We start from the raw sequence: 24525 nt of genomic DNA, 5'->3' as shown, positions 1-24525 counted from the left end.
ACGATGTAAAAGGGCAAGGGAAAAGATCGAACATGATGAAGTCCGCACTATGCGTAATTTTCCAATAATGGTATTGATAAGTCGCATTTATTTGAAAAACCAACTCATTCGGTAAGTTAATTGGCCGCTCCGTCATTTGGTTTAGGATTAGATAAACTACGCTCTACGGTTTCCTACAGAAAAGGGGTTATGGTTTAGGGAGGATTACGCTAACTAATTAGATGGTACGTTCGCTCCCGCTGATATTTAATCTCTCAAAGCAATACTTTTACAGCCTGGCATACGCAAATCAGCTTCATGCCAATGGAAAAACATTTTTGTACTTTTATGACATTCTGTGATATAATGATTTGCCTTTAGTCTTTTTTCCCCCATAAGGCAAATAATATAATTTTGGCGAACAAATAAAAGCAAATAACGATGATTATCAAATATGTCCTTTGTATCAGAGCGGCGTGTTTATATTTCTTGCATTACGTTTTTTAAAAAGGAGCAGCAGCGTATTTACTTTAGGAGATATTAAAGAGTATTGACTAAAAGAGTTTCTTTTATTTCAGCTACCCACAAACTCATTTCACTCTTCCTACACAGGAATTCGTACAAAATGAAGACAAAAGAAGTACTGTAAATAATAATTTTGTAAAGCAAGACTGATTGGTACTTATTAGGTAAAAAGTGCGTAATTAAAAAAATAAATGTGGAATAAAAGACTTGTGATTAATTACATTTTTATTACATTATGAATGAAGCATTTCACCCGCATACTGTTTATAAAATATTGCAGCCGTTGTAAAATGTTTCCCTCGAACAGTATGGGTTGAAACATATTCAAACACAAGGAGGCAATGTATAATCATCATAAGGCATCTCAAGTTCTTATTTCATACAATAAATTAGGCAATCTAAGAGCGCGACATTCCTGTTGCAGCCGAGCACGGGCTGCCTAAATACAAATAGTCAACAAAATAAATGTCTAACATTCGAAATAATTTAACAATTAAAGGCTTTGTCAGAAAACAATCTGTACAGGTAGTCAGACATTGACACTCGGTTGTAAAAAATTCCAAGAATCAATGACAGCGGCGAAAAGACAAGAAAAATCACAATCAATTTTAGCAAACGTCCTAAAATATTTTAATAAATACACGATACTTCAAATGCAAAATATACATATAAATCAAGGCAATTTATTACATAAAAAGTACACCTTACCTAATCCCAAATAAAACCACTTATTCAGACATTCAACCTTTCAACCCTATAAAAATACAGTAAAGTACGTAAAAAAGAAAACCCTTGCTACCTGAGGCACATAACTGATCCAATTGGTGCGTTAAATGAAATTGTCATTTCGTTCCAATGAGCAACTTTCACAGAAAATGGAATATTTCAAAATCTATTTTTGCAGCTTCTTTTTTTAGAAAAAAACCTCAGTCTCATCGCCGCCTTGAAATAAATTAAAACCTCGTGTCTTACGAAATTTGTAAACCCTAAGCGTTATCTACCACTACAAGTATATATGTACAATATCATCTGTTGATGTGTTCCCTGGCCGATTGGGGCCGCCCTGGTCCCGCGCCCTCTGGCGATCTTGGCGGCCGTTAGTGGAATGTCAATTTCTTACCGAGTGGAATCGCACATCACTGGAATAAGCGGCACCGCAAATGGAGACTCGCGCACGCGCACTACGCTGCATAGTCGACTTTGTCCCAAGAAAGCGACGCGGTCAAATCGGCAGGTGACTGGAACTCTTCTAAGTTAAACGGATCGAAGGGATCCTGAGTGATGCCGAGCAGGGGGTCATAGCCCACCAGGTCGGCCTCTTGCGACGCCAGCGGCGCCGTACACGCACCATTGTGTCCGTTCTCGACGCACAGCGACTCCAACCAATCGTCCGTGTCCATCGGCACCGACATCTGCTCGTGGTCACTCTGCATGTTGTTGTTGTCCGAATGCTGCTGGTTGTCGCCCAGCTCCATCACGAACTGGGTGAAGTCCATGTTGTCCAGGTTGTCCAAAGTGTCCAAAATCTCGGTCGGGTCCAGACCCAGAGCCGCCTCCGGACTGTTCGGGAACACCGGCTCGGTTGTCTTCGTTCCGGCGGAGCCCGGAGTCGACGGGTCTTGAGCTGCACTCGGAGGCAATTCCCCGTTTTTGATAAGAATCTCCAACACATCGTCAACAGTCTGACTCTTGACGTTGTTCTTCTTGTTGATTTGCTTCGTGGCTTCTTCGTAGAGAGGCGGCGGTGGCTTCACATCTTCAATATATTCCGGTTTAACGTCAGGTGCCGCTATTACCGGCGTTGGAACAATGGAATTCAAGAAACTTGGTAACGAATTAGTTCGCACATGCCCATTGACCACTTTCGCTTTGCCTTGCATTAGGTTAAACACTAGAGCCGCATCAGCACCGTTCAGAACCAACCCACCAGTCATGTTTTTCTGGTTCTGGAACGCCACATGTTGCTGTTGTTGTATCCTTTGTTGTTCTTCGTTAACGTGAGCTTGTCGCGCTTGCAACGCCTGCAATTGTTGCATCTGCAAAGCGATTTGTTGCTGTTGTTGGTGCTGTTGTTGCTGCTGTCGCGCCTGCAGGTGCTTCTGCAGGGCCAACAACTGGGCTTTGGGCTCGACACGAGTCACTTCCTGGAGCCGCAACTTCGAGAGAGTCAACTCGCGTTGCAACTCCTCGATTTGTCTTTGCTGCTCTCGTACGATTTCTTCTTGGGATTTTTGTGAGTTTTCTTGATTTTGTTGTTGTTGAGCGATTTGTTGTTGCAATTGTTGGAATTGTTCCTGGATTTGTTGTTGTGGTAAAGGACTTCTAGGATCCGAAATTTCCATCTGTTCGGCCGGTTCTTCCTTCACCGAACCTTGAGGTGAACCGGTTTCTTGGTATTGAGGGGAGTTGTGTGACTGGTCCATGCTCGAATTGCTGTGGGTTGAATCCACTGACGAAATATTCTGATTTAATGAATCGGATCCTGTGAATGGTTTTAATCTCTCGATTAATTGGGGTTTGGAGCCCGAGACTGGCAAGCTGCGGCGTTTAAGTTCGGCTTTCAAATCGCTGACTTTCATGTCTTCTAAGCGACCTGTAAGGCGTGCGGGGGTTGATGATTCTGACGAAGTTGATGGTGATGGGGACGGTAGGGGGTTATTGTTATTTGTTTCGTTGTTTGTTTTTTGGGAAGCTGGTAGTATAATTTGGGGGTATTTGTGCTGCAACTGCAGTTGAAACTGCAGTAAAAGGGTTTGTTGCTGTAATAAGAGATCGTAGGAGCTTTCTCCGTTGTTGTTGTTATTGTTTGAGTTCTTTTGGGCACTCGGTGGTCCCTTATATTCATGGAATTTAATGGTGCGTGCTTTGGGGGCCGATTTTGACTTGGATTTTTTTCTGTTCTTGTCCTTGCCGGGAGCATCGCTTTTGGCAGGTGATTGGATTGGTCTAGGTGTAAGTACTATAGGTGGTGGCGGGGGTGGTGCTGGTGTGGCCGGTTGTGAGACAACCGAAGGCACAGGACTAGCGACTGATGATAAGGGACTAAGAGTGGACGTGGAAGACACTAGGGACGCCGGACTGGAGGCCGATACTTGGGGCAGAAGAGGCGCAGCGACCGATCTGCACAAATCAGCGAACACTATTTCACTGTTGTCTTTGTTTAACACTGGGGTGGCAGTCGTAACCACCACCGTGCCTTCGGTGGCGGGAATGAGCGATACCACGATACCCGCCGATTTCGCGGCGGTCTCTAAAACATCACTAGGTCCTGGACTGACAATATTATCGCCTTCGGAACTTTGCGAGTCGTCCTCCGGAGTGACATAACTCTGGGGGTGCTGAGGGCGGTTGAGTTGGCCCTCGCTGGTGGCCTTGTACGGTATCCGGCCGGTCTTCACGGCCTGCTCGATGGGCTCCTCCGTGTGGAGGATGTTCTTCTGGATGAGTTCAAGGGGACCGGGTCTGTGTGATAGTTGGTCGTTGAGTTGGTCCGCTAAGCGCGCTTTTTTCAGCATTCGTTGGCGTTCCGCCAAACTGGGATCTACGTGACCTGGATCCGCCTCGAGAATATGCCGCCTTTCGAGTTCTTGCCGCGGAGGCCGCTGCTGGATCTTCGCCTTGAGCATGTCGCCGGTCTTCGCCCGCTCCAGCTGCCGCCGCTGGCCGTGGAAGGCCGCCGGCGTCTTGTGAGCTGGACAACACACATTCGTCAAATTTCCACCGCAAAAACAACCACACACAGCAAATGATCAGTATTTTAATTTCATGGAGAGTAGTACACGCATTTTTTTCCAAATGGTCATATAAAAAAATTATGGACCATTTCAATAACGATACGTACTCTCATTTATACTTATAAAATTTCTTTTACAACATATTACTGTTTGTAATACGTTACTGTGCCGAAAGAGTGGAATACTGTTCATTTTATTGCAATTCAAAATTAATGGCACTTACGAGGCATGATTCCTTGCGCTACCAGCTGGTCGAACGGCCGCCGTAGCATCAACTTCACCTTGAGGGCTGCAAAAGACAAAGACATGAGAGCACATGGTGCATGCAAATAATTGCAAACGCGACCACGTTCGCGGAAGAATAAGCCGTGCGACATCCGACACTGACCTAGCAAGGGTCAACAGCTACTTCGCCTAGTCGATGACCATTGTCATCATCACAACGCCGCATGGTTCCGGTGCAATCCGGAAACGTCGCCGCAAGAACGACGCTCGATTCCGGCCCGACTTACGTAACACTTGACCCAATCACTGATTTGTTGATACTGTGTTTAACACCAAATTCACTTTCGTTTTGTATAACGTAAACAATTTATATGAGTAGGAGGATTCCAAGGGACGTAGGCTACCGATTACTGTATTTTAATCGTTACGAAACTCATTGAAAAATATTACTTGGCAACTTTGACGAAAAAATTCTGCCAAAGCTCTAATTTCGGAAAAAGTGCGACTCTTACATTCTTTATTCTGATCGATGTGGAGTGGAGATGTATCGATCACCGCCTTCGGCGGTGACTCCCTAGGAGTCGATGGCGATCCTCCCTCGGCCATATTGTTCTGAAACCACTCCGGGTAAATAGCGGAGATGGTATCAACCAAGTCGCGATCTAATTGGAGCTGCCAAAACCCAGAGCCCGGCTCACTCCGGTGATTTGACTCTGAAAAAATATTTACACTATTAACAACCCGCAAAAAGAAAAATCCTAAAATAAATAGTAGTCATGCAGAATTATTCAAATAAATAATCGGAGCAAAAAATAGCTAGTTGCCGATCGCTGTATTTATTCCAAATCCAGCTTTTTGCACGACTGCCCACATCCTTAGGAATGTCCTTATTTAACTTAAATTGAAAAATACCCTCTTATGCAGGCGGTGTCGCCACACCATTTTTACATTTCGTCGAAAGTGGTTGCCACCCCCAGATTGCATAAATCGTCGAGGAAGTGCCACAGCAATTACAACAAAACGCATTGAACGGATACAAGGACGAAATCGACTGAACTTACATTCGAAATGTTTTCCACAATACGAGGGCGTAACCAGTTCCAAGTGAAACCGGATCTGATCGCGATTTTTCTGCATAAAAACCAAAGGATAATAAAAGAGCTTTACGTCTCATATCTTTATTATCTGCTTTAAATTCGAACCACTTCTCGCGATTCCCACACAAAGGATTAAATTAAATGCGATTTTTTCGCCGCAATGTTTCAAACAAAAAATTCAGTCAAACGAAAAATTATTCCTGGATAAATGTGGCCAGCCGTATGATCGTAAACAGTAGCTTCACACGTTCTGTTAGATGCGTAGTTATGCTTCACACTTGTCCTGCAGCAAATCAGACCCACGCTTTATGCAAATATTCGCATTCGAATAGAAAAACGGATCGTAAGTGTGGGCGTTAGGTCTAATCCACACCTTAATGGCATTCGACTTGTATAATTACCGGGGAAGTGAAATGTTTAGGTCAGGTTGAACGTCAACACCTCTCGAAAACCGAACTTATGAATGAAATTGACGCGTGGTCGGCGGAAAGGTCAAAAACGTAAAATTTTCTTCGTTTCGTCATTTCGTAAGAAACAATTTTAATTCGGACGGTAATATATTTTGACGTTACGTTTAAGTTGTTTATTGAAGTAGGTACCAGATGGTCACGTTAGTCACGTAACAACAAACTTTCATCATCTTAATGCAAAACTAGGCCAACTGAGAAAATATTGGTGCAAAATTTTAGCGCAACGCAAAGGCCTTAATTAAACCAAATTTAATAAAACACGAGAATAACAAACTAACAACCAGAGGAATATTTCGTTATACCACCAAGTGACCAAGAAAAGTTAAAATAGAAAAGTGTTATTTTCCGCCAAGTGATTCGATCGCCAATTAATATTCTTAAAAGGATAAATAGTTGTTTTTAGTATGACTGAAAAAAAAAACATGTTGGAAGGGAAAAACAGCTACTTGCGGTCGGGTCAAAAGTGAAAACTGCGTTTAAAATTTCAGAATAAACATGAACGCGCGTTTAGTTACCGCACGAGCCGCATGTTAAGCATTAATGAAATTCCTGGGCTTACAAACAATGAACATAAGAATAAAATACGATTAAAAAATTCTTCATAAAATGTTATTTCTGGATTTTATGAGTCTGCCTTAGGAATTCAAATTTGTGCGAGTGGCGCTTACCTTGATTCTACAAATTAACTAGAAACCATAATTATAACTTCTGGGTTAACAACTGTCAGCCCAATTTTTGAAATTCGATTGGAAGACAATTTCCGCGAGATATATCTCGACTGCCCTATTAAAAAAGCTATAAAAGCTGCATGTTCAGTTGTTTACAAGCCATGATCTGTTAAATTATGTTTGGCAACTTTATTTTTATTTGGAAAGATACAAATTCTTTAATTTAGCAACATTTCGTTGAAAACAGACAAAAACATTGCGCAAGATCTGTTGTGGCTTTCCGAAGGCGTCAAGCGCGGTCAACCCAGATGTTAAAGCGTCTGGACGCCAAGATGCTACACGTTGAAAATGTAAACTGTGCCACTAAACTTCGTGAACTTTACTGAAATATGTGTGTTTTTACGCACAAGAGTCATCTGTAAAACGTCGCGACGCGACAATAATTAATGGATTTAATTAAATTTGCGTTTTTATCGTTGCAAAATAATACTGATACACTCTGGAGGTCTTCGAACTGATTTTTCGGTGTAATTTCGGAATGAAATTGAATCTTAATCTCCAAAGATTAGCCAAAACAACTTCCAACTTCATCAAAGATGAGATCTTTGACGATAAATCACCGCAACTCCCTTTACAATTGTACGGACTGTCAAGGGAATTAGCAAGTATCGAAGCTCATTAAATATAAATTAACGACGACATCGATACATAGTCTTGTGCTAATTTCCACAGAATGAAGTTTTATTTGCGATGGAGACAAAATAGATATAAATCCAACGGCAGTCAATAAATTTTATTATACTACAAGTCACAAAGAACTGAATCTATTCAACAAATAGCACACCGAAGGTTAACGCTTTTTTTATTTGTAATAATCATTTATCGTCTCTATAGTTTTACTATATTTTAAATAAATCCACGTTTTCGGAAAGTAAACGCCGTTAACATAAATCCATTTACACCAACACTTTAGTATTTGGCGCCATATAAGAATTTACTACATTCTCCAGTCATTAAAAGCGTTTACAAACAAATCCACTGTAATAAAAACATTTAAAAATCGATAAACACTAATCATCACTTTTATCAATGTCGAGAATTTTATGAATTACAGCTTGTCAACAGAAATGTTCTTACTTAAAACAAACTCCAAGTTGTTCATTTCCCCATAAATCTATACAAAAACGCACAAAACACCTAACTTCAGTCACCACAAGACCACAATTCAATATACGTGCATTGCAAATAAACATTTAGGTTTATCAAAGAAATGCATAGGTCAAAGATCCATAAAAATAGAGAGCAACACTAAGATGACATACACAAAAACAAAATTTTACCTGGATCGATTGAGATACTATGCTTATCGCGAATGGAGCTTATCACCAGATAATTCACCGAAAAATTGGATAAACATGTAAAATTAACACATTTTATATTTCCCGCCACATATTCAGTTATCGGTAAAAAAATGCGATGACAAAGAATTGATACAATGACTGCTTCATTCTTTGTGTCACATCACACAAATTTTATAGAGAAACACGTAGTTGAGATACGTAACAAAAGCAAGAAAAAAACTACAAAATACACTGCAGAAAATGTTTCTCCAACGGAAAGCTATGAAAGTAAACCCTTTACAGGAATAGAAAATAGCAACAAACTGGAATCAGTTGATATAAACGATACGAACATTTGACGATGCCTTTTCAGATACCCAATTAAGTTAATTGAGAGAAACAGGATCTCTGAAACGTAGTTATAGGGAATCGTGTTATTCTTCAAAAGAATAAACCGTCCGTAACATTTGTTATTTTTAACGAACAATGAAATTAATCGGCACGGAGAAGCTTTTTCTATATTTTTAATAACTTGTTCACAATTTGCATATTTTTTCTTAATCGTAGTAGCACGTAGTAAACAATGAAACTTTTCCGTAGTATTTTACGTTAAATATCTTAATGACACCTGCTTATTATAGCATCCCGAAATCATTTAAATGAAAACAAACGCTAATCACACTTGGCGCAAAACTTAATTGAAGTCGCATGGCTGTAGTATCAAAATAAATAGCCCAGCAGAGCCATTAAGTCGGGTCTTGTCAGTTGGCTATTCCATACGTGTGTCTAACCTCCTGACGTTTCCTCTTATAATGGAACTGCTGATGCTGAAAACAACTGTTGTAAATTAACCAATCATCCTGGAATGCGAAGTCACTAACCCAAAGAACTAGAATCCTGAAATAGTCTATCCCAATTTGCGGGAAAAATTTCCGTCGGGTATCACCAATTTCGTGGAAGAGCACTGGCCCCGGATAAATTATGGACCCACATAACTATCACTTTCAGCTTCAAATATTTATTGCGAAATCATTTTTCAACAGCTGTTAATTCGACATCCGATTGGCGATACAAAGTCCCGACGATGACACGTTTAGTTATTGATGATGCTGCGCTTTATTACACACGACGAAACTTTTTACAATTTATTAACTCTTCATCTCTCTTGAAAATTTTCCAGGACTACAGATATTTCCAAACTTTCTTCGAAAATCATTTCGTCACATTTTGCTTTGTCAAAATAATCTCTTTTCAGTTAAAAAAGCTGCCAAGTCCAGAAACCCCCTTTAATTTAGGCACGTGTTTGCCCGCTTTCCATTCATTTATTATCATTAATGAAAAACACGTGAAGTTAGCATATATGTCGCTAGAAAAATACAATGATTGGCGTTACGATAAGTGCAATTTGGCACGCTTCTGAAGTCATTCTGCCAGAACATCATCACAATTCTTCCTGACAATTTAATTATGCATGCATTGACTTTTATTTATAGCTTCGAATCAACACAACCAGAGCTTCGTGTTATTATCTAAATAACGGACATTTCAAGTTTTCACCGCTGATGAAATTTGGTGGATGCGACAGGCTAATGTCGGTGATGAAAGCGTTGAAGTCCTGTTGATGGACTTCTTACCTGAACGTTTCAAGGCTATTAAAAAACAGAGGTGTGCTCACTAAATAACTAGAAACAAAGTGATGATCCACTTAATCCAGTACTTTATTTTAGTTTCAACTATATTTACACAAACAGTAAACACAACGTCAGTCAGGATTCTTCACATTATTCCCTACTAGCCAAATATTTTTAAATGTCGAAATCGAATGTATCGAGCAATTAAGCACGTTTTTTAGGAGGAACAACACAAGTGTGTTTTTCATAAAATAAATAATTTCGTCTCAATGCTAAAATATTGTCAAGTTATTATTGTTGGCACTCCTAAGTAACTTACTAACCTTTCTCACCTGCTAAATTATGAGCGGCTAAAAATAAAGTGCAACTCTGACAGACAATAATTCATTTTGGCAAACATTCAGAGTTATTGGCTCCTAAATTTCAGCTAAATGTGCACGTTTTTTTACACCCTTATTCGTGAATTCGGAGTTATTAAAAAAATCAAAGCTAAATCACATTGCACCATATTTTGTGTTTTTTGCCTATGTGTGCTAAAAATATTTCAAGGAAGGATTCCTTCAGAATTATAATGCAAGATAAAACCATCAGCTGAAGTGCACTTGTTATAAAAACTGTAGTATCGATTTAAAGAACTGCTTTACTCGCTTATCCAGCTTAGACAGAGTAAAATGTATGAACCCAACATTTTTGTTATAATTTAATATAAATATTGCTCTAAAAAATCCCTTAAATAACAAATATTTCTCTTAAAATCACATTTCTGATTACGGGTCGCATTTTTATGTCCCAACCGTCGGATCAAAAGAACAAGTGAACAATTTTGCGCTCCCTCGTCCTTTTACGAAAACTCAATACTCGTCCTTTAAGACCTCGCATGTCAAACCCCAACAACGCAACCGTCATGTTGAAGAACATCGAACTGTTTCTGTTTACTTTTTCGTATCCGCATCTCCAGAATGGCCTTCCTTACCCCCGGGGCCTTTCACGAATCAATCCATTCTAATTGAAATGATTCGTTTTATTTGTTATTGCCGACCCGAATAGTTCGCAGAAAAACGCGTGTTTCCGATTACACTGTCCAACAGATTTTCCATTTCTTTTACTATGCTTGCATATTTTTCCTATTCAAGACAACAATCAAAAGTAAACAGTTTCTATTCATTGTTTTAAGCAGAATCACGTTTTTTCAATTTATTTGTTAAGAGTTGTTCATGAAAGCTCTTTGGGTTTCAAATTCGCGTCCCAAAAAAACATGAAACACTCCTTTTCGTGTAAAAGCAAATTTTGGTGTTGCACAGTGTTATCCTTCATCCTTTCCCCTGCAAAACCACCTGCTCTAGGCCGATGACAAATCTGAGCGCATCTTCATGACAAGCTTAGCGAATTCGCGCAATTCATCATGGTCCACACGAATCGGCGGCGCGATTAGCGAGCCGATTAGGCAGAGTTGAGTAATTGGTGACGTTCTTTAGCAGCAACTTCGGCGGCAATCTCGTCGCCGTGTTGTGTGCGAGTGTTGGACAAGTTGCCAGGGCATGCGATGCACTCCCTCGCACACTGAGTGTAAAAATAGCACCGGTGGCCCCTGGAATCGGCCGCATACTCATCAGAACTTGTGTACGCTTGTCAGAGAGCGGAAAAACAAAACGGATTGGAATGGTGGGCGCGCGTGGAAAGCGCACTGCCGCCGCCTCACGCACGTTTACCACTTCACGCCCAGGACCAAACATCTGCATCTGAATGCACCTCGATTGCAACCGACTGTAAAAATAACCCCAAGGAAACAATTTGGACAGCAGACCAAGAGTACGTCATGGAATCCTTGAAGAGGATTGAGACTACGTCGAATTGGAGCCTTGGAGACTCCGTCCTCGGCAAAGAAACATCGCAAAAATTTAGGTTAAGACTTCCGACAAAGTTCAAGACGAATGTACGCTCGAGTGCTGTAAGAACATCTGGAGTTGCGAAGCCGACGACTGCCAAAAATATTTTTTACTCGAGACCTACATTCATAAACCACTTTCAAAGGGTGAAACCCAGGAAACAACACTTTTAGTTTGTAATTTTTTTAAATCGTTTAGGGAATTTTATCCCTTAAAATATAAAAGGACTGCATATTAAAATTAATAAAAGGAAGGTGGGACAAGGCAAACCCACGGTATTCTAAAAACACAGGAAAAACAAGCTTATTTTTGTTCAGAGTGCCAGATCTATGTGTTCACTTTGAAGCAACAAAACACGTAGAAATTGATGCTTTAATGATGAGGAAAGACCTTTTAATATGAAGATTCAAAACAAAAATAAACCTTGCGTTTTGCTAAGAAAAAAACTACAAGTTTTCAAGTCAAAAGATCCTTTGCAAACATATTTCCAGTACGTGTCAACAACGAAGAGGCTTATCGGTGACTTGAGTAAACAAATTCCTAACCTTAGGGTGAGAAAACAACGATAAACAATAACAATTAATGGGGCATTGATTAAAGTAATCAATACGATGCTTTAACACTCAACTTAAAGTTTAAATCCGCCGATTTAAAGTGGTGCGAAAAGTTTTATTTCAACCATGATCTTACTGTCATAAAAAACTGTTGATCGACAAGCAAAATCGGAAAGTTAAATAAGCTGAATTTCCTCTTCCGGAAAAATGAGAAGAAGTTTAGGCACAAATTGACGACACGTGTATGTTCAAGAACGTTTACAAAAAGACCGAAAGTCATTCCTCGTTTTTTTCGTCTAAAATAAGTGAAAACTTACGGAAGAACATTATGTAATGTTTAACTACCATAAAACTTGTACATACTTGCACATTTATTAATGCTTATTAGTAGCTGTTTAATCTTTTAACTCGTGCTTACAAAACAGTAATTTTGTAAATTTTGTATAGGTAGCGACTAGCGGTTTAGACAAATGAGATTTAAAATAATTTTCAAACTATTTTTTGAGAATGGTTTTTATTAAATTGACAGAATGCCAAAAGGTCAAGGTACAATTATCATAAAATAGGATTACAAAGAAAAACGCTGACAACATGTATGTATATCTTTTTTAGACAGATTTTGAACTTGAAAAGCGCAGCTTTTTGAACCTTATGATTTTTCATTAACTGCCGAAATACTTATTTTGTTGCAATAATTAATAAATAAACTACAGTAAGTATAGATATGGCCCTTAAATAATATGTGATTACAATTTCAGCAATATGCAATTATGTGTGGGTAAATTAAATACTGACGATTCAAAGAATGGCAGTAAATCGTAATTTATTAACCTATTGTTAACAAATTTCTCAAACTTTACGGCTTCCAAAAGCTCGCTATAATGGCGGTAATAAAAATGCACCACATTATTTATTTTTAACCCAAAGTTTTCCAAGTCATAATAAAATTTTCGAAAATGCTGTTAACACAATTAAATTTGACAAACAGATTCATAAATCTTTACTTCCTTGGATTAAATGTGGCCCGCGAGTGTGAACTAATTTACTAAAAGTTTAGGCAACAATAAAAGCAAAAATCGGGATTATGAATAATGGAGTTAAATTTTCACAAATTGTGCAGTATTCTTGCAAAAGCTTTTCTCGCTTAATCCCAAAGTCTAATTTTAGCGGTTCATAAAATTTCTTTAACAAAGTTCAAGGATTTATCAAAAATAATTTTAAGTTGTCTGGAGGGATTTCAAAACTTGTATAAAATTTATTTGATCAAGTTGGAAAAAATTTAGTTTTGTGGAGACGGACCAGAAAATCTATTTATACCAAGTGTGAAAATAACGATTACAAAATCGAAAAATTACAATGCGATGCGTAATAAAGCGATGTGTGAAAGCATTTCCAAAACATGGACGCGGAGGTGGTTCGGATTGTTGCGGGCCGACGTTAATTCAGATAACTTGTATATTTATACATCGAATTTTCTAACTTTGGCACCGAAAAATACTTCGGCTAAAAATACAGAGACAAAAAATATTATGGGCTGATTTCGATAAATTTGTAGCGCACCGCAGACCGCCTGAAAATTATTCATCTTCACTCCTGTTTATAAATCACAACTAAAGCCGCTGTTTATATAATTTCGACTCTTTGACGTTTTCTCCTCTCCACACACAAAACTTTGTTTTCGATTTTCGTGATGATTCATCCCGCTGACACATGTTTCGGAAAAATCATTCAAAATTAATAAGTTTGGTATGACGTTCGTACGATCGCTCTTCAGATAAGGAAAACAACAGGAAATGGATTTTTTCTCTCGATGAACTTAGACCGAAACAATGAGGAAAGAGAGCACTAATGGTTTAGTGTGAATTTCTGGAGAAATGTATAGTGTGGGCGTTTAATGGACGATTTTGTTGGCCATGAATGAAAGGTAAATTTCGTTAAAATTAGAATGTTTTATATTTGGACCAAAACAGTTTTATTATCCTGCCAGTTATCTAACTACCTAATAAATGTGTTTGTTACATTGAATAAACATTTTTAATCCGCGCGTATTGTTTCCAAAAAACGCGAAATAGTCCAAGGACCAAAAAATAAGAAGCAAATTCGTTGCAGTCCTTGCCGTAAACTTCGCACACTTAATTTAACTGAACTAACCCAGAAACTTAATTACAGCTCATCTTCCACCCCCTCACTAACATAAAAGTCTAAAACCGTGACAACTTTACTTAAGTACAAGTGCAAAAAATACAAATTCATTGACTTCATTATTATCAGTAATTACAACGGCAAGTTCGTTCAATAAATAAACCTACGTTAAAGTATAAAAGAAATCGTAGGAAGTTTAACGTCATTACACATGCAATGAAGTCACCTACATGAGAAACAATACAGGAATGTTTACTAGCACAACATAAGAATCCCTTTGACATAAAAATGCGTCTTGGAAAAAATATAGTTAAGTATAGCACCATTGTATACTAATTTTAGCAAGTATACCTGTGTTCCAAATAATCAATGTCTGACGAATCTTTTTTTAACACATATGGCGTAGAACATGTAGGTCAACTATTCAAAGATACTATAAATATGCTAATAGTAAATGAGCTTTTATTTGTTGTTAGTGATGTGTGATGGCCTTAGAAAAAACCAAGCGTACTTTTGCAACGTTCTGGACAATTTATCAATGCAATATCCTCATTAGAGTACAAGTAGCACGCAAATACCTACTCGGCATGCCACGAGGTAAATTATGCATTTACTGTTTTTTGGCAGCTTCATAAATAAATAATCGAAAAACGCTTAAGAGCACCTACTTTGCTACCTTTCATTAATAACGTACTTAATGCATAGGAAGCAAAACAACGGGTTTCCTTTGCCAATTTGTTCCAATTATTTCAAAAAAAAAATAAAGACATGTCAGAGACTGATTGCGTATATCAAATGAGGAAGACGTAACTTTGTGTAAACAACAATTAATACGTCACTAATCATTACAAAAATAACAATTTTACCAAAGAGCCATTCGATAAAGCAACGGTAAAATCGTCGAAAAATTCATGATTGTTAATGCACGCTTATAATCGAAATTAATTGCTGTATAGTTGCTATTAAATCCGTAACTAGTTTATGTTTGGTTCCATCTGTTTTGCAAACGAAGCCAATCTGTACGTTCCGAATTAACAATGCCTACAACTATAATTCCATTCGTTCCCTGATGTCAAACTAATAATAATTAATTTCAATTTCGATTCGATTTCCAACATTACTGATAATTCCCCTTTCGTTATTTATTTTCCCAAATATCCCAGTAAAACAGAATTTGGGGAAAACACGAACAATGGCAAAATTTCGTAATTATTGTTGTTAGATTCTCCTAATTAATCTCTTCATGCAGTGTTTTATCGAACTGGAATATATCCAAATGTCCGGCCACGAGAATCAACAAGGAAATACAAATGCGGCTTTATTTCCACGAAACTAAATCAACATCAAATTCAAATCTTCCCTCGGGAACGTTTTTTATTACTTCACTTCCCCACGCAGAAAGAGTTTTACTCAATTTCGTAAACACAATCAGTGACAAGAATTGAATAAAATGACAGACTATTCAATAACATTATTATTTAAAAAAAATTGCGCGACGTCTTTAACTTAATTTACTGAAAAAACTGACACGGAAAATCAGGAATTGGTTCCAATCTTATTACACAAACAGTTCTGGGAAATTTCTAATCTTTTGTAATTGATAAGTAATCGAAATATACGATGATAAAATTGTCGAATTTGTCGACAATCCGTCAAAAAATAAAGTTGGGGGGTCAAGAAATGTGTACTTGCCAACAATGTGGTCCTTCATTTTAAAAAAATACCACTATGTGGCGAAAGCCCAACTATTAATTTTCGAGTTTTTCGAAAAGTTTGAAGCGCTTCCTCATTTCGACCGCACGTAATTAGTAATCAAAAAATCATTTGCAAATAAATTCGGTTCTAGATTTTATCAGCCACAACATGAAATAGCCTAGTTAACATGAATTAATTAAATCTGGTTTCCTAATTAAATCCTAGATCGAATGCATAGGTAAATATGCTAGTTAGTAATTACCCACACATCGGCCTTCAACTGGCCCACGCTTTTGCTGTTTATTTCTTAAATAAAGACAAAAACATCAGCCGTTTGTCATGCGTATCTTTCAACAGTGGGAAGCATTTAAAATATTGTTTTTGGGCACTTTTTCTAATTAGTTTCACATAAATAAATCTCGTTTAGCCTGGGCACGTTTTGAGGTTTTGGTGGCGCCTATTGTTCCGTTTGGTCGCCGCATCTGCAGAATTATTTTTGACCAGAAGGAATGTACACATAGAAAAATAAACAAATCTTACAAAAATAATATTCGATCACATTTTGTTAGGAAATGTTATGAAAACAATTCATAAGGTGATATAGAAATAACACTGTCAAGTTGACCACCTGCCCATTGCTACTACGCTTATTCGTCATTTTTTGGCGCCACTGGTTGTTTATGTTTGCTCGATATGCATAAAAATTAAGCTCACCCCGCTAAAACTCACTGCAATGTCAATCAAGCCACGCAATAGCTACTTCTTTATTTACTTTGATGAAATTAAAATAGCAGGATTACATGTAAACAAAGCCGTTTCAAAAACATTCCGATGTCCATGTTGAGCTTCTGCGGTTGGCATTTTATTCTTCATTCCCCTTTGATTAAAAACAAATCTACGGTTCGATTTAATCGGACAGGCAATGCCGTCACAGATTCCACGATAACTGGCCTTTATTGTGACTTGCAACGAATTTGCCTTGTCCTGATTGGGTGCTTTGCGCTCACAATGGTCCTTATAGTTATTGTTGTAATGCGTATTATCGTCGGAATAATGACGCATCGATGCTTTTATCATCGCTCATCATTATGTAGCCGTTTTTCTTCTTGAAAAGCATCGATTTATTTAATGAGGTAAAAATATGAATCTTGTATAAAAATTTCAAGGGCGGATATATTCATATTCTTCTCTTGCCAGCAATATAAAAATTGTCAGAGTGAATTATTTAGTACCGCGCTGAAAACTTTGGCAATTTTTTTATTTTAAATGATTATTTTGGCAGAGGATGGGAACAACACTTGGGCACTCTAATTGAAATTATACGTTTAAAAAGAAAGTGATGCCAACTACATCACATTTTTGCCCATAGTGGTCAATGACTAATGAAACGTATAATTAGACGCCCAATTTTATTTAAAGAAACTTCTCATAAATTTAACTATATTGGTTCCAGATGAGTAACCTTTCATTTTCCAAACTTGAAAAAATTTTCGTTGCTAACGCATCCATGACACTGCATACTTACTTACTTTTCTGAATGATCAAAGAAAAATATTAAAAATGTGTAACCAAAAAAATACTAAATATAGTTTTTCAAATTATTTATTTACATGTAGTGGAATTTTTGAGTAACTCATTAAAACAAATATTACGATCTCACCTACACTCTATAGACAATGCGTGTGCAAAACCCATTTGGCAAGAGTCAAGCGTTTCCAAAGAATAACTATAGTAATAAACATTTTAGTAAAAACTATTTAGCTTATTAAACTGGAGGTACAATGGAAGAATTACAACCACGACGGTTCCGCGTTTTAGGTTTTTGGCAGATGTGGAGAAATTAAAAAGTTGTTAAAAGTACGGATGTGTACAACAAACTTAACTACAGTTAAGTCATGAAATACCACCATTAACTAAAGCAACGTTTTACAATTTGTTCTAAAATTTGGTTTAATTATATTTCCTTATAAAAATTTCCGTGGCAAGTCAGGTCAAGTGAAAAAAAAACTTATTTGCTGACCCGGAACCATTTAAGTATTACTCTATTGAGCACTCTAAACATAATTTTACACCAAGCTATTTATTCAAGATTTTAGACAAAAAAATTAATGAACAAAAAATATAAACCAAAACTTTATTTAATAGAAGATTCCCTGTGTCCATCGACAGACGTCCTGATTTTATAAAAATGCAGTTGAGTGTAGAGAATGTATGCGGCATTTCTGGAGGTAATAGAAAAAAGTATTCAAAGAACAAGGGTTCTCAAAAATATGGCTTTTAGTAGTGGAATAGTAACCAAATTATTATTGTACTTGTGAAGCAATGTTAAAATATTTAAAGATGTACACAGATCCTATTAAAAACCATCATCCTAATAATAATTTTATGTAATTGTTTTTCACAATGAAAACCACATGAAAACCAAGGCCTCTTAGTCGTAAACTGTATTTTGCATGGAAATAGAAACTAAAATTTTTGCTAAAATCAAACCAAACATAAACTTTGAAATCCGGAAATCTCAAACATTACTCACACGACGGATGTTCTCTGTAACGTCTGACATAAAAAAAACTGATAAAAAGAGTACACTTTCAGGTTATTGAAACCGATCTCTTGCAGATGGAAATACCTTGCTCAAAAAATCTGACATGTGTACCTATCTGTCGTTATAATGTATGAAAATTCAGTGGCATTTATTTTTTGAATTTCGTGGAAAACCTACAGAAATAGGATTGTCCCATAAAAACAATATCAACAAGCTGTCCAAAAAGCGCTGTTCAAACCTTCAAGCTTTTCAGAATAGACTAAAACTGATTAGCCTATTTCCAAATGCCATTTGTCTGTTTTGCTTTTGGCCGGACTTCGATGTTGTCATCGTCTAAGCACCGACAACAATTAGGCAACACATTCTATCAGAATATATCCCGTGACAGTAAACGTGTAGGCCGATGAAAAGCGGATAATTTCGTTAAGACCAAAGTAGTCGTTCAAAGCAAAATCCCACATGGCGAAAGAAAAAACGATGAACCAACTTTTATAATTAAGCTGATTTGGAACGGCGGCCAAGTAATAAATAATTCTCCACGATCCGTCAGCAATACGAAAGGAAGCATTTGGATTTAAGCCCGAGTTTGTCCGACACGGTTTGAGAATGTATGCCGCGATATTAATAGCTTTCCTAAGATAGCGTTAGCGACGCCAGCGTCAGTAGCGTCGTACTCGCATTGTTGGTTTGTGAACGCGACTGACGAACTATTCAACTCCCAACTTTGTATGTTTTCCTCGTCTGCTAATACCATAGAATACCCAAAACCACCTCTGGTCGCATTAGATGGTGGACATGCTTTCAAGATACACTTGCAATCTCTTAATAACGTCGGCGCTGTTTTATTTAACTGCAAAATCATAAACACGTACACCATGTGTTGCATATTTCAGGAACTCGAAAACAGCTCATGACTCAGGAAAAAATAAATCTTTCGTTTGAGGTTACGTTAGCACGGTTTATGCCAATTTTGTAGGATTATTTACTGGAAGACGGAGATGCTTCTGGAGAAATACATTCAACAGATCATCAACATTCGGATACATGAAAGCAAAACTAAATATCACTCGATAAAAACGAGAAATATAAATCCCTCGCATTTTAATGCCACCACGTGAAAGTAATTAAAAATATTTTGGAGCGTGAAAAATTTATGAATATGAAATTATACAAAAGAAATACAGCTTCCGAGTTGAACATTTTGAACGCCCAAAAAATAACAGAAAAGAAGTTAATTTAATACAAAACCAATAAAAATTCGCAAGATTTAAAAGATTGAAGCCGTAAAACTATTTCAAGTTATATGAACTTCGTGCTGAAATCAGTTGTTTGATCATGCTTGAAAGAGTGTTTCTGTCGGATTACTAAAACCGTAAGTGCACCAAGCACACAAAAATGTATTTGCTTATCCTATTAAAAATGATGATAGAACTACATCACAACATACCTTTCTTTCTACCCTCTAAAATTATATAGAAAAAACTATTTTAAAACTAGTACAAGATTTAAATAGGTGTCAGTCGCTTAAATTTAAATTTATACCAACAACAGGTTGTCCGATTAATCTCATAATCAAAATTACTTTTTGTAAATGAAAAATCGCGAAAATAATAAATAATAACAAGGTTCTTTTTTTAATTAAACTGTTCTTTTTCATTTTATTTCCAGTCATGACACCACAAATGACAATCTCTATGAAAATCATATTGAACTGGATAAAATTCTAATGTTTATTATATTCAGGGATCATAAAAACCTATATTGGAACACAAATTGACTTCAAAAAATTGACTTTGAAATCCAGGAGTATCCTTCATATAGTGATTTTCACTCTTTTAGCTCAACAGATCAAGACATGAGTTCGATTAGTGAAAAATTGGTGCATGTCGGTTAAAAAAAACATTTTTTTAATTATCATAAATTCGTTAACTGCCATCCACCAAGTGCATTGAAAAGCTTAAGAAACATACAGTACCTGAATTGCTTTTTAACTACGGTTTTAGTAAAAATTGCGATATGTATCTTCGTATTACTACATCCCAGCTTCTTTGGAAGATGTTATACTGCGATAAATGAATAATAATTTGCAAACTTTTTTTTCACACATAAAAATTTAGAGGTTTTCCCCAAAACAAAACGGTATTAACCTAAATATATTGTTTGCATACTGATTAAATGACCCTCGTATGGATGGTTAATTTCTACATTATTTATCCAACTGGTACATAAAAAAGTAATAATTTGACTTCATTTGCTTGAATACAAATAAATGATACGCCGTGTTGACCTCAAAGCATTACCACTGAAAAGTTCCGTAACAGAAAACATTGCTTTTGTAAAATAAAATTCTAAGATCATGAGCCAAAACCTTATAAAAAATGTCCTAAGGAATTATGAAGATAAAATGAATTACCTTTATAATTGGCAAAACTTTTATTTTCCGTTTGTTTGTTCTTGGGGTAATTTAGTGATGCGCATGACAGTCTAAAGAAGTTCCAAGCTAGAAATTGATTAGACTGCTTAAGAAACACGCAGTATGTTTACAAATCACGCAATTAGACAGTATAGTGAGATACGTAACCCAAGTGTCTGGTGGTTTAAAGACAGCGTCAACACAGCACTCCAAAACCAATATTATTCATGAGAAGTTTAATTAAAAAATTAATCCCGTGTATTAAACCGTCTGGGGGCGAGCGACATTGTAGCATCAGCCTCGGCATCAGAGAGCCCTGGGCGTTGCCGTGTTAGCTTAGCATGTTAATAGCATGGGGCCGTGTCCGGGGTGGAGTAGCGGGGTTAAAACAGAGAACGCCACACTTGGGGTTGGTTTTACCGTCGCAGAGTTTGCAGCGCTTGGCGCGAGGTTCTCCGAGTGACCCCGTGCTCACGGGCATGGTCTAGCTGCTGCCGGGGTCGGCTGGGCTCACACGCCACCACCCTGCTGCGAGTCGACCGCCCCCTTGTGCGGGCAACGCGGGGGCATCTCTCTGCCGGAGGAGTCGTCGTGTGCGTTCGGTTTCTGTGATGTTTCTTCGGCGACGCAACGGACGCAAGGCGACGGGGCGCACATTCAACGACTTACTGAAACGTAGACGAGCGGAAAGCTCGACGCCGAGTCGTAGCTTGCCGAGCGTCGCGGCGCCACCAAGGTGGGGGAACGTCACGGATTTTCGGATTGCCGCCGTCATGCCCAATGTACTTTCGAGGCTACACGAAGGGCCAAGTTTACGAATTTACACACCGAAACGATTTATTTTCGGAAAAAAGTAGGTAACTCTGGCGGGACTTTCGTCTGCTACAGGTGGTGCAGACTGTGACGTCAATGGGTTATGCAAAAACCAAGGAACGGAGACATTGGGTTAGGTTAGGTCTTGGTAAAAAATAAAACTTGATTTTATATCAAACTGTGCCAAAAGAACCATGCGATAACTATAGATCTGTCACTTTGGCCGGCAAATATATGATAGCGTTTTTTGCGAGACTGCCTTGAAATTTTTGGATTTCGCACACCCACGGGACCATCATGGTGATGGTCAAGTGCAATGGCAAATCTCTAAACCAACAAACGAACATGAAACAAAACAAAAAACCAAATAATTACATCTAATAGAATACATGTTTTCACAGTAGTAGCAAACTAAGTTGTCCTATACGTTAGTACAAAATAAATAATAAAATTTACTACTTGGTTTTTTGTTTAGTCTGAAAAGTGAAACCAACATTAAAATTTCCTAAAATACACGGACAAAATATTTTTATGATAAAATGCTTGAGCCAAAGTTAGTATTTTCATACCGAAAACAAAATATGAGTGCAATCAAAAATTGGATAAAACTTGCTCATGTTGTAAATTCATAGTTATTTAAGCCCGCTAATAATGGATGTGTGATATAAAATCGTGAATGTGTAATTAAACTTAGCCATGTGTTAAAATTAAATAATACATTTCATCAGAGCTGCCTACATTTTGGACTATAATTATAAATAATTTTTACCACTCAACAGTAGTTGGTGTTTTGTAAATGTTTATTTTTCATTTGATGTGGTTAGTGTGTTTTATCCACAAAATCTTTTCGTGATTCACTCATTAATTAATAAACTAATTTCATGGGCGCTAATAATAGTTTTTAAGCAATTTTATTAAATAATTGCCAAAATGTGTTTATTCTACAAACGGTAGATTAATTTCAAACGAACTATGGGAAGAATCGTGGTACAAACATATTATTGATAGTCATTTTCAAAATATATTTGATGGCAAAAAGTTCACAATTAACCTTCTACAAAATCTTAAATTTTCAAATATTTTGAATCTATATCTTTTCTGACTATAGTACAGTGTTGTACTGGCAGTGATTGATGTAACTTTTTTACAGTTACATACTACTTGTAGGAGCTACTACCTGATTCAACATATTATAATATGACAAAAACGTGTACCATTTTCTAGGTTTTGCTATTTTATCTCTTCAGATGCTTAAGTAAATAATTAAGAAAATTAATGTCTCGTTTAAATCAATTAAGGATGATTTCTTAAGAGAAGAACTTGGACATGGTCCAGAACGACAATGCGACATGGTAAAATATAGACCAAATGAAATATTTTTCGTAGAAAAATTTAAGTAAACAAATAACACAAACATGGTTCGCATACTATTCGTGTTAATTTTTATTTGGACTAGAAAAACCGATAAATTGTAAATTTGAAGAAACCCACTATGTTAAGAAAATATTTACATTGTATGAGATACACAAAGATTGAATATTTCGTCGAAAACCCTATAAAATGCTAAACCGTATTAGATCAGCTTAAAACCACCATTTCACTTGTACTTTCAGTTCGAGGTTGGACCGACGTTTCCGTCGCGGCGCTCTAAACTTGTGACTCACAATTTGAGACTGTTAAACAACAGCCCCAACAATGAGTAACAGCGATGTTTAAATAAAATGGAATAAACGAACACTCACCAAAAGTGAATTTTGGCGTACAAACGTGCCACGTTAATCCACAGTTTATTATTTTAGGCGAACGATTAACATCTGGGAAATCTCGAATATGATACATTAAGAATGTATGGGGATTGGCAACACAACTTTACAAGAAGAAGAGGCAACGGACAATGATTTAACATGGTATAATGTTTAACGTGCTGTTTTGCGCTAGACCATAACATTAATTAAAAAGTAACCGGTTAAATAAGCAGTGTACACGTTCTCAAACGAAAAGAGATTGCAGTGGAATATAAAGTAGGAGGTTCTAACGCAAAATGCCAAAAATGAATTATAATTTCTATAATAAAGCAAGTTAATTGTCTTTGTTTACAAACTTGTTTCGCTGGTTTCTCGTGTTATTAGAGTACTTCTGCCTGCAAACCCACGTGTTTTAAATTATACAAAATAAAAGATCCTCGACAAACATAAATAATTTATTAGTTATTAAGCAAACCATTAAACGTTATTGGTTACGTGGGTCTAAAAATGTCCATTACGTACGCACCGATGATAACAAAAATAAAAACATGCCTCCAAATAAACCCATTGACTCTCCCACAAATCAGGGACGATTTTCTAAAGGATTGGGCAACTTTTTTTCAAACTAGCACACCAATTGTGACAACAATCAGCTGTCAACAACAGACTACGCCGGTTCCGAGGCGAAACACCGTGAATGAAAATTTCGATTTTGTCGCCCTTAGGGCACCCAAAAACACCAGGAAAACGGTTTATTTCCCGCCGAAAATACTTGCAAAAATATCATGTGGTGGTTTATAATTTGGAGTGGGCGGGTGGTCTAATGCTAAAATAATTACAAACCAATAACAACAAACTTACCTGTGGCCGAAGCGTCCCATTCTATCGCAAATAAATAAATTGAGGTCCGTACGCAAAAAACCACTTGAGATTAATTCGAAATTAATTTTATTTCCCACTGGAAATCGTGAATAACAATTCATATGTCACTGAAACTACACCACTGACCACCATCTTGACACCCAGGCCGGCCAACCTGCCGACACGAAAACGTACCAGGGCC

At 37.2% G+C, this 24525-nt stretch overlaps 1 protein-coding gene and 1 long non-coding RNA gene across 6 annotated transcripts; one reads left to right on the top strand and one right to left on the bottom strand.

Annotated features, from left to right (window-relative positions):
* Positions 1-711: 711 nt before the first annotated feature.
* LOC661834 (myocardin-related transcription factor B) lies at positions 712-24476 on the bottom strand. 5 transcript variants are annotated; one of them, XM_008192685.3, is made up of 4 exons: positions 24324-24476; positions 4976-5176; positions 4462-4527; positions 712-4195 (listed from the first exon to the last, which is right to left on the bottom strand). In XM_008192685.3, the coding sequence occupies exons 2-4, from the start codon at positions 5067-5069 to the stop codon at positions 1686-1688; spliced, it is 2670 nt and encodes an 889-aa protein (XP_008190907.1). In that variant the 5' UTR covers positions 5070-5176; positions 24324-24476; the 3' UTR covers positions 712-1685. The 5 variants fall into 5 exon arrangements, with proteins under 5 accessions (XP_008190907.1, XP_973061.2, XP_008190906.1 ...); XM_967968.5 differs by lacking the exon at positions 24324-24476 and adding an exon at positions 21325-21540; XM_008192684.3 differs by lacking the exon at positions 24324-24476 and adding an exon at positions 7836-8015.
* On the top strand, positions 21626-23978 carry LOC107397515 (uncharacterized). The gene is made up of 3 exons (XR_001574599.2): positions 21626-21757; positions 23331-23464; positions 23517-23978. It is a non-coding gene; the product is annotated as an uncharacterized LOC107397515 (long non-coding RNA).
* Positions 24477-24525: the final 49 nt, after the last annotated feature.

The sequence above is a fragment of the Tribolium castaneum genome, chromosome 1 (genome assembly GCF_031307605.1).
Source record: "Tribolium castaneum strain GA2 chromosome 1, icTriCast1.1, whole genome shotgun sequence".
Classification (NCBI taxonomy): Eukaryota; Metazoa; Arthropoda; class Insecta; order Coleoptera; family Tenebrionidae; genus Tribolium; species Tribolium castaneum.
The sequence above is the reverse complement of the archived record's forward strand: the minus strand, read 5'-3'. Positions and strand labels throughout refer to the sequence as shown.